This window comes from Myotis brandtii, unplaced genomic scaffold, assembly GCF_000412655.1.
Source record: "Myotis brandtii unplaced genomic scaffold, ASM41265v1 scaffold569, whole genome shotgun sequence".
Classification (NCBI taxonomy): domain Eukaryota; kingdom Metazoa; phylum Chordata; class Mammalia; order Chiroptera; family Vespertilionidae; genus Myotis; species Myotis brandtii.
This window is the reverse complement of record NW_005370127.1, coordinates 689912-701290: the sequence shown is the minus strand read 5'-3', so window position 1 is coordinate 701290 and position 11379 is coordinate 689912. Positions and strand designations below refer to the sequence as shown.

Sequence of the window (11379 nt, the reverse complement as noted above, 5' to 3'; positions counted from 1 at the left end):
CTCTATCTCTCTCCCTTCCTCTCTGTAAAAAATCAATAAAATATATTAAAAAAAAAAAAAAAGACAGTATACAACTGATCCAGGAATAGGGAAATAAATGACTGAAACAGAACAGTACAGAAATAGATCCAACTGCAGATTCCTGGTGTTTCCTATTATAGGGGAAGAGAGATCATTTAATAAATGATGTTGGACTGACTGGCTAATTATTTGGAAAAAAGTTAAGCTGTTCACCTCTCCTCAGTATCTCTCATGTTTTTATATCAATATAAATTTCATATGAAAGATACTAAAAACAAAACAAAAACAAAAACAAAAAACCCTGCCCTAGCTGGTTTGGCTCAGTGGATAGAGAGTAGCCTGCGGACTGAAGGGTCCCAGGTTTGATTCCAGTCAAGGGCACATGCCCGTGTTGTGGGCTTGATCCCCAGCAGGGGGCGTTCAGGAGGCAGCCAATCAATGATTCTCTCTCATCATTGATGTTTCTTTCTCTCTCTCCCTTCCTCTCTGAAATCAATAAAAATATATTTAAAAAAACCCCACAAAGTAAAATAATGTTAAATTTAACTACATACAAATTAGAATTATTGCATATGGCAAAAAAAACCCACACATATACACAGGAAACACAAATGACAAATATTTATAACAAATATGACAGAGGATTAATGTTCCTAACAAAAATCCCTAACAAATCCAATACTGTAACCGAAAAATGGGCAAAAAGTACAGAGGTAATTCAGAAAATTAACATTTACCTTCACTAATATTCAAAGAAATGTAATTTTTTTAGTATTAGATCAATAAGTACTGAAAAAAATGACTGAATCCAGTGTTGGTCTGTCTAATCTATGAGTATGAAAAAACAGGCAGTTTTTATGGTTTTACTTTTTTCTAAAGATTAGCCAGTCATTCCCAACATCAATTAATAAATTAACTTTATTTCTAGCAAAAGTATTAATCTTGGAGACATTGCTGGAGTATTAACTATCAATCTACAAAATATATTCAGGCTTGATTTTGGCAATCTTACTTCTAGAAAGTAAACTTATAGGGATAAATGCAAAAACACTCACACATAAGGATGCTCACTGAAGCATTCTAACAATGAAAAACTCTAAGCAACCTAAATGTCAACCAGGAAGAAATGAAATAAATGTTGGCATTTTTATGGCATTTTATATCCTTTATTAAACATTGTTACAAGTATCACGCTTGTAATAAGCAATTTATACTATTATATTACTTTATTACTTAATTTTATTTTATTATTTTATTTTTTAAAATATATTTTATTGATTTTTTACAGAGAGGAAGGGAGAGGCATAGAGAGTGAGAAACATCGATGAGCTGCCTCCTGCACACCCACTACTGGGGATGTGCCTGCAACCAAGGTACATGCCCTTGACTGGAATCGAACCTGGGACCCTTCAGTCCGCAGGCCGATGCTCTATCCACTGAGCCAAACCGGTTAGGGCTTATTACTTAATTGTAATAAAAACTGAAGGTTGTATAGCTAACAAGAGATAATTCTGGTTGACTTGAAACCTGTGCTCCTAACCACTCTGTATATCCTTAGTTATTCAAAAGAAAAGATGTACTTGACATAATGTAAGAAAAAGTAAGACAATCTCCAAATAGACCATAACATAAAATGTATAACTTTATTTTAAAAATTCTTTATACTGAATTGTTGTACTTTTAATAAAGGAATATATATCTCATTCAGGAAAATGCTACAAAAATTATGAATTCTCCCAAGGCATATATTTGATGAGATGACTACTACTCTTTAATTCTGTAGGAATGCCAACATCTTCTTTTTTAAATTTTGTTTTATTGCTTAAAATATTACAAAGAGTAGTACATATGTCTCCTATTTTTTTTTTCCCCCTTGACCTTCCCCCAGCCTCCCCTACCCGACAGGGACTTGTGTCCAATGGTTATGCTTATATGCATGGATACAAGTCCTTCGGTTGATCTTTTAACCCCCCAGCCCTCCCTGGCCTTCCCGATGCCAACATCTTTTCTCCCTTATAAACACCTTATACATCTTATAAATATGTAGCTTTATCTTTGTAAAATAATGTTTTCCCCATTTTAACTAGCAATATCCAGGATAATATTTTTAAAGTCTGGTTATAACTGTTTTTATTTGATGAGGGCAATGTCAATTAACTGCTATTCTGTTTAAAAACTTAACTGAAAGCAGTTTTTATTAGAGTAAAAATACCAATCCATGCTGACGACCACACCATTATGTAAGATCAACAACTGTGACTGCAATATGCCTGGTTTAAGGACAATGGATATGTCATGGAAAAAAAGTTCCCCACTTAAAGCCTAAATTTAATAACAAGATAGATGAATGCTTTAAAAAAATATTTTTTGTATTTTTTTATTGATTTTAGAGAGGAAGGGAGAGGGAGACAGAAACATCAATGACAGAAAATCATTGATTAGCTGCTTCCTATGTGCCCCCTACTGGGGACCAAGCCCCCAACCTAGGCATCTACGCCGACCGGAATCAAACTGTGATTTCCTGGTTCATAGGTCAATGCTCAACCCGAGCCACGCTGGCCGGGCTAGATAAATGCTTTTTATCTGGAACTGAGTATCTTCAAACCCTCAAATTATTTACTTTGTTGCTGGCAAAGATGTGATGAAAAGGAAACCCTTATACACTCTTGGTGTGACTGAAAATTGGTCTAATCACTATGGAAAACAATATGGAAGTTCTTCAAAAAAATTAAAAATAGATTTATCATAGATTCCAGTAATTCCACTTCTGGGTATACACCCAAAGGAAATAAAAACAGGATCTCCAAGAGATATATGCACTCCTGCGTTTATTGCAGTATTATTCACAATAACCAAAATGTGGAAACCTAAATGCCCATCAACAGATGAATGGATTAAAAAACATCTAGTATGGAATAGTATTCAACCATGGAAAAGGAGGATAATCTGCAATTTGTGACAACATGAATGGACCCTCAGCACACTGTGTTAAGTGAGATAAGTCAGAAAGAGAAAGACAAGTTCTGTCTATCTCCTTTGTGGAATCTTAAAAAAGTCAAATTTAGCCCTTGTTGGTGTGGCTCTCTGGTTACAGCAGCGGAATAAATAAACAACAGAATAAATAAATAGTCAAACTTATAAAAAACAGAGTAAAATGGTGGTTACCAGGAAATGGGGGGGTGGGAGAGTAAGACTGCTGCTGTTTAAGGATACAAACTTGCAATGAGTAGTAAATAATCCACAGAGCTCTAATGCAGAGGTCACCAACCTTTCTGACTTCACAGACCACCAGTGGTCCGCGGACCACCGGTTGGCGACGGCTGCAATGCATAGAGCAGTCATTTTCAACCTGTGTGCCCAAAGAATTTTTAAAACATGCAAAACCTGACCTCTTTGCCCTTAGAGTGCCAAATAAAAAATGACAACAGCCAACATAGTAACTGTCTGGTGTAAATGAATCAAAATTATACCTATGGTTTTTGTCAGGTTGACAAAATAATAGAATATATTTTTGGTGTGCTGCAGTATTTTAGTAATTAGTTTATGTGTGCTGTGAGATAAAAACAGTTGAAAATTGCCGGCATAGAGTAATGAATATAGGTAAAAATATTCTACTATAATTAAGTAATGCGATAAATATCACTACAATGGCACTCTATATAATAAAAGGCTTATATGCAAATTGTCCCCTCGACTGGGAGTTTGACCAGGGATTGGGGCTGGCTGGCCAACAGACTGCGGCCCATTCCCCGATCAGGCCCTGCTAAGTGCCTGTGGCCCCTCCCATGCCCAGCCCCCCCATTAGGGGCGGGGCTGGCCAGCCAACTTCCTGTGCCCCTCCCCCTGACCCATCCGGCCTCGATCAGCCCCCGCAACCCCGACTGGGAGTGTGGCCAGCTGGACCCCACTGTGCATGAATTCGTGCACCGGGCCTCTAGTGGGACTATGATATACTAGAGCAGTGATGGTGAACCTTTTGAGCTCGGCGTGTCAGCATTTTGAAAAACCCTAACTTAACTCTGGTGCCGTGTCACATATAGAAATTTTTTGATATTTGCAACCACAGTAAAACAAAGACTTATATTTTTGATATTTATTTTATATATATTTAAATGCCATTTAACAAAGAAAAATCAACCAAAAAAATGAGTTCGCGTGTAACCTCTGACACGTGTGTCATAGGTTTGCCATCACTGTACTAGAGGCCCGGTGCACAAAATTTGTGCATGGGTAGGGTCCCTAGGCCTGGCCGGCCATCAGGGCTGATCAGGGCCTTCCTTCCTTTCCCCAACTGCCAGCCGGTGTCTTCCTTCCTCTGGCTGCCAGCCGGGGCCTTCCTTCGTTCGGCGCTGCCCCCTGGTGGTCAGCGCACATCATAGCGAGTGGTCAAACTCCCGGTTGGTTGAACTCCCGAGGGGACAATTTGCATATTAGCCTTTTATTATATAGGATTAGTATCACAGTAACACATTGTACACCTTAAATTTATACAATGTTTGTCAAATATACTCAATGAAAAAGTAAAAAGAAAAAAAGTAATCTACCTTCTAGCAATAATCCGTTAATGCTAATATATAAAAACCCTGGGTCCGTCACAACCGGAGGCCTGACCAACTGGAAGTCAGTCTTACAGTCAGCGCTGGGATGCCATGGTGACCCACCACTGACTGCTGTGGCTGCAGGTGCGGTGACCCAGCACTGACTGCTGAGGGGGCTGTGAATCAGGCCCGGAGAGAGGCCTGAGAAGCAAGGTCTGATCCGTAGCCTCTGTGGCAGCTGTTGATCAGCATTTGCCTCTCTCTTTCTCTCCAGCAGCCATGCCTCCATTTCTCTCCAGGCTGTTGATCAGCCCCGCCTTCCTGATCAGGCCCTGTTGATAGGCCCAGAGACGCTGACTGGCATAGAAACCGACCAATCAGAACCAAATCAGGGTGAAGTGTGAGGAGCCAATGGCTGTCTAGGAGGCGGAGCTTTTGACGCTGACTGGCACAGAAACCGACCAATCAGAACCAAATTGGCCATCAGAGGAGGGCAGTTGGGAGCAAGATCAGGCCGGCAGGGGAGGGCAGTTGGGAGTGATCAGGCCAGCAGGGGAGGGCAGTTGGGGGTGAAATCAGACCGGCAGGGGAGGGCAGTTGGGGGTGACCATGCCGGCAGGGGAGGGTAGCTGGGGGCGATTGGGCTGGCAGGAGAGCAGTTAGGTGTTAATCAGGCTAGTAGAGGAGTGGTTAGCAGCGGTTCTCAACCTGTGGGTTGTGACCCCTTTGGCGGTTGAACGACCCTTTCACAGGGGTCGCTTAAGACCATCCTGCATATCAGATATTTACATTACGATTCATAACAGTAGCAACATTACAGTTATGAAGTAGCAACGAAAGTAATTTTATGGTTGGGTCACAACATGAGGAACTGTATTTAAAGGGCCAGAAGGTTGAGAACCACTGGGTTAGGGGGTGATCAGGCTGGCAGGCAGAAGCGGTTAGGGGCAATCAGGCAGGCAAGTGATTAGGAGCCAGCAGTCCCGGATTGGGAGAGGGATGTCTGACCACCGGTTTAGGCCCGATTCCACAGGGATCGGCAGTCAGACATCCCCCGAGGGGTCCCAGATTGGAGAGGGTACAGGCTGGGCGAGGGACACCCCCACAGTGCACGAATTTTGTGCTCCGGGCCTCTAGTTTGTCCATAAAAGGTTAATTCACTGTAATTCAACCATATAAATAAACACGATTCAGTTTTTACCATATGGATAAAGTAAACTGTAGTTATAATGCAATACCTATTTTTTAATAAATAATTCTTTTAGCCAAATAATTAGAATACCTAGAAAACTCAAATGTCTCTGAAATGAACCACTGACCTAGGATAACTAGGACTAGGTAACCACACAGGTAGTATGGTTGTTGTGAATGGAGGTGTTAAAATCTGAAGCTTTAAAAGCAACACAAAAGTGTATAAGCAAACTTCAATAATCTAAACAGGGCTATGATGCATAGGAAAAACACTAATAGTATATACTCTGAGTGTATAACCTATTTATGGAAATAATAAAAGCTAACTTAGCATGACCTCTGGTGTTACTTTAAAACATGCTATTTTTTTTACCTGACTCTAAGCCAAGCCTTTTCAAATCCTCTTGGTATGCTTTCAGGGCAGCTTCCTCCATTGCAGCAAACTCCTTTGATGCCTTTTCTTCTTCCTTTGCCTTATCCAGGCTTTTCTGTTTAATCTTTGTAAGACACATTTAAAAGTGAAAGCTAAATAAAAGACTGATATTTACATAGAAAAACTGGCAAAAAAACAAAACAAAAACAAAGTAAATTACCTCACTGATCCTCTTTGCAACATTTTCTTTATGATTCTTTCCTCTTTCATGAAATTCAACACTCTTGAAAATGAAAAAAAAAAAAAATACAAAGGAATACTACATAAACATCATAATGCTCACATTAAAGTAACAGTAAATTTGGGAATGGAGGATAACAAAATTAAAACTAAAATGACTGGTAGAAAAGATACAAAATAACTTGAATGCAAATTGGCCCTTTTTACCAAATGATACTATAGAACTTAACTACTATTTATTACTAGAGGCCTGGTGCACAAAATTCATCCACGGGAGGGGGTTCCCTCAGCCTGGCCTGCACCCTCTCGCAATCTGGGACCCCTTGGGCATCCCTCTCACAATCCGGAACTGCTGGCTCCTAACCGCTCGCCTGCTTGCCTGCCTGATCACCCCTAACCACTTGCCTGCCTGCCTGATCGCCCCTAACTGCCTCTGCCTCAGCCCCTGCGGCTTCATCTGGAAGGTCGTTCGGCTGTCTGGTCTAATTAGCATATTACGCTTTTATTATTATAGATTATGCCTTCTGACTAGATTTCCTTTGGTGCATAAAATATAACCATGATTACCATATTAATGGAGGAAAATACAAGGTACACTTGATGACTAATCTAGTGACTATGATTGTAATGAGGACTCAAACAAGACATGAAGCCAAAAGAGTGGGAAAAAAATCTTAATTCAAGAAACACCTCTCAACCTAGTGTCAAAACCAGTAAGTCTCTAGAATTTACACTGCTCTACTTGCCACATTAGATAAGAGACAATAACCAATGATCCTTAGAGCCATATTCCTCCATATTTCCATATTGGGAGAAAAGTAGACATTAAAAAATTTATCTTAATTGTAAACAAATATTCTTATATAATGTGGTAATGGTACAAAATGTGAAACTCCTATGAAGAACAATTTGGAACTATCTATCAAAACTAAACTGCTACATTAGAGCTCCCTAAAAATTAATGTGGAGAGAGCTTCAGGATATATTGTTCAATTAGAAAGTAAAACAAAACGCCCTGGCTGGTTTGGCTCAGTGGATAGAGCTTCAGCCTGCGGATAGAAGGGTCCTGAATTCGATTCCAATCAAGGGCTCATGCCTGGGTTGCGGACTCGACCACCAGTGGGGGGAGTGCAGGAGGCAGCCAATTGGTGATTCTCATCATGATGTTTCTATTTCTCTCTCTCTCTTTCTTCCTCTCTGAAATCAATAGAAATGTATTAAAAAAGCAACAACAACAAAACAACTATGGTACAATATAGTGTATATAGTATGTAACCTTTTATGTACGTTAGATTAAGAACCTATATACATATAGAAACAATAGAAGGCTAGACAAGAAAATGAAAAGTGGTAACCTATGACGAATGATGGTAACTTGGATGAATGAAGGAGGTGGGTGATTGAATGTTATCACATATTTAAAACAGCCAGAAATGCTCCCTACGGTTGTACACAATAAGAATTATCTGCTAAACTTTGCAAAATAAGTTTTGTAAATCAAATCTTACACAACGCATTACCTGAGCTATTCTAAAGTACTGTGAATTCCTCTTTAAAAATGTGACTTTTTAAGGCAAATGTTCATTCTTTTTCATATATTAATTTTTCTAAAATTTATTATACACCACAAAGACTATTACAGGTCCATTAAAAATAAATTAATTTTGTTTCTAAGTAAAGGTTAAAGTGGTGTGTATCCAAATTTTTTAAACTTAAACTATATAGGTAGGTACATTGTTATTAACTTAATTAGGGTACTCCTAAGGCTTAGAAGAGCCACACTCAAGGGGCCAAAGAGCCGCATGTGGCTCGCGAGCCGCAGTTTGCCAACCACGGGCCTAAGCCAAACAAGACAGTTAAGAACTTTAGCAACTATTAAAAAAGACCAAAAACAAAACAAAACCCAAAAGAAAAACCCAAACTCCTTGTAGACACATCGATGTTTCTGTCTCTTGCAGACAATCCTATACAATAAAAGCCTAATATTCAAACTGTCCCCTTGACCGGGAGTGCAACTGGGAGTTCAACTAGGGGGCAGGGCTGGCTCCCCAATCACGGGAAGGGAAGCCCCGGCTGGCGGTGGTGGTGGTCACAGGCAGCAAGGGGAAGGGAGGTCCTGGCCGGCAGCCGGCAGCCACTAGGGACCCTACCCATGCACGAATTTCGTGCACTGGGCCTCTAGTAGTAAATAAATGTCTACTAAACAATACAACATTGTTACAGATAGGGCTACTATTCTTTTGTGCATCCAACTCTATCAAGTAAAAAGAATTTGAATATACAATATATTTTTAAAATACCTTAGCCCAGTGGTTGGCAAACTGCGGCTCGCGAGCCACATGCAGCTCTTTGGCCCCTTGAGTGTGGCTCTTCCACAAAATACGAACTTCTGCTCATGGGCCACGAAGTTTCAATCGCACTGTACGTGCATGCCTGCACTTGGTATTTTGTGGAAGAGTCACACTCAAGGGGCCAAAGAGCCGCATGTGGCTTGCAAGCCGCAGTTTGCCGACCACGGCCCCAGCCTATGGGTACTATGTACATCAAGCATGTCAAACTCTCGGCCCACAATGAATATTTTTGCGGCCCAGTCAATATAACAGTATGTAAGAAACATTTTAATAAAAATTTTGTAACTTAATTTTTACAATATCCTGCTATAATTAATAACGAACTACGATGTTTGCTAATGACTGATCACTATAATTGTGTTGCATTCATTTCCTTTATGCACTTAATGTGCAGGCTCATCATTTCTCTCCACTAATATTAGCAGCGAATATTTTAGCAGCCTATTGCCACATCATTAGTCTTGGACTGACTTGTTTGGTGTGCGCAACAGGAAATATTTCGCTTTTGGAGAAGAAAAATAGTGCAACAGGAAATATTTCGCTTTTGGAGAACAAGAAAAATAGTTATTTGTGTTACACTTATTAATTTGTGCAGTTATTCAGTGTATGGTAAGTTAATGTTCTAGAAAAAAATATTAATTTTTATTAAAATGTTCTATTATTTTATGTTAACGATTACTCATTTATTTCAGCCCTTTGTATTCCGCATGTCTCTATCGAAATAAACCTACATTTCTATGAAAATTGAAGCTTTTGTTTTTTTGTGGCCCACATAAACTTAAAACCTTATTTGGCCCATGTTGGCCTTTGAGTTTGACATGCTTAATGTACACAGTCCTATGACAAGCATGAGAGGCGTAAAAAAAAGACAATGGTGCTGCTTTTTGTTTCATGTCTTAAAAGCTGAAACTAGACTAAGAGACACAATAATATAATTTGCTTAACAGAGTTGCCATTTTCATATTCCATGACAGAGGTAATGATGTTTTTTTCAAATTTAAGCATTCATAGACATAAAGCTGTGCATCAAATATATTTAATTATCTCTAGAGCAAAAAACAAGAAAAACTACAATGTTTCTTCTTACATATTAAGGGCTTTCCACTTTTACTTTCCTTGGTATGTGACAGTGTTACAAACAACACCATCATAACTGGATGTTTCATAGACATGGAGATTAGCCACACTCAAGGTTCATTTCCTAAATTTGACTGAAGGGCCATTGTGAAATAATTGGGCTTAGTGAAATAATTTCCTAAATTTGACTGAAGGGCCATAGTGAAATAATTGGGCTTAGTGAAATAATAATATATATAATAAATATATATACAAATTTAGGCCGATGAAAAGGAAGAAGGCACACAAAGAATGAAAAGATAACAGAAGCCCTAGCCAGTATGGCTCAGTGGATAGAGTGCTGGCTTACGGACTGAAGAGTCCCAGGGTGCATGGGGGAGGGCAATGGATGTTTCTGTCTCTCCCCGTCCCTTTCACTCTATAAAAATCAAAGGAAAAATATCCTCGGATGCGGATTAACAACAAAAAAAGAAAATAGAAAAATATTCAAAGTTCTGAAACATCTAGGGCAGCGGTTCTCCACCTGTGGGTCGCGACCCCTTTGGGGTCGAATGACCCTTTCACAGGGGTCTCCTAAGACCATCGGAAAACACATATGTAATTACACATATGCTTTTGTGATTAATCACTATGCTTTAATTATGTTCAATTTGTAACAATGAAAATACATCCTGCATATCAGATATTTTCATTATGATTCATAACAGTAGCAAAATTACAATTACAAAGTAGCAACGAAAATAATTTTATGGTTGGGGGTCACCACAACATGAGGAACTGTATTAAAGGGTCGCGGCATTAGGAAGGTTGAGACCCACTGATCTAGAGCAATGCATATGAAAATGTTTTGTAAACTCCAAGTTTCGATAAAAAAGGGAACACTTCACATAAACACATTATTAGAATCTCTATTAGTGGAACTGCCATACAGGCCTATTGTCTGCTATCCAGCACTTGCAGTAATCACAGAATTTCTTTGGTTGTGACTTCCAGTAGTCGGCCCTGAAAAAGGGAAAAGTAAGTCTAAGCTTATTTGTAAGTTAAACAGGTAAAACTCTGCATGCTTTACATCTTAGAATTTGAAATATACGCCTCTGCTACTGCATCTTGCCTTGCTATATACAACCGCGTTGTTTTATTTTTTGTCTGAAAGTGTTGCCACTCACGTAGAAATGTCTGCACCGGATTTAAAACTCCCTTAGACAAAACAGCTTAAAAAAAAAAAAAAGTCGTCCCCCCATTTGTTAATGTCATCAGTGTGAAGAAATGAGTAACACCTTAGAGAAGATTTGTCTTTCCTCCCGCTGCCTGGCATTTTGAGAGGCTGCTGTAATGGAGGTCTGAAGACACTCACAAAGCTTGCTTTAGGTCAAGTTACTTGCACCAAAAGAACAAACAGAGCGCAAGGCTCCTCCGGTGGAGGCTGCGGCTCCTCCGAGACGATCCGCTAATGCAATTTGTTCTTGAGCCTCCGGGCGAGAGAGAGTTGGGAAACCCAAGGGACCTCTCGGCCGGCAAGACAAGGGAAAACAATCACTGCTCTAATCGGGCCGGCCGGCCGCTCCGGTAGGCGGAGGAGTCGGGGCCC

General features: G+C 39.7%; 1 protein-coding gene across 1 annotated transcript in view; it reads right to left on the bottom strand.

Annotated features, from left to right (window-relative positions):
• WBP4 (WW domain binding protein 4) overlaps positions 1-11137 on the bottom strand; it is a 33349-nt gene extending 22212 nt beyond the window's left edge. Inside the window, exons 1-4 of the mRNA XM_005878628.2 lie at positions 11069-11137; positions 10721-10793; positions 6344-6406; positions 6124-6247 (exon numbers count right to left, since the gene is read on the bottom strand). Coding sequence (XP_005878690.1) covers positions 6124-6247; positions 6344-6406; positions 10721-10793; positions 11069-11106 — 298 coding nt within the window. The 5' untranslated portion in view covers positions 11107-11137. The remainder of the gene's footprint in view (positions 1-6123; positions 6248-6343; positions 6407-10720; positions 10794-11068) is intronic.
• Between the last annotated feature and the right edge of the window lie 242 nt (positions 11138-11379).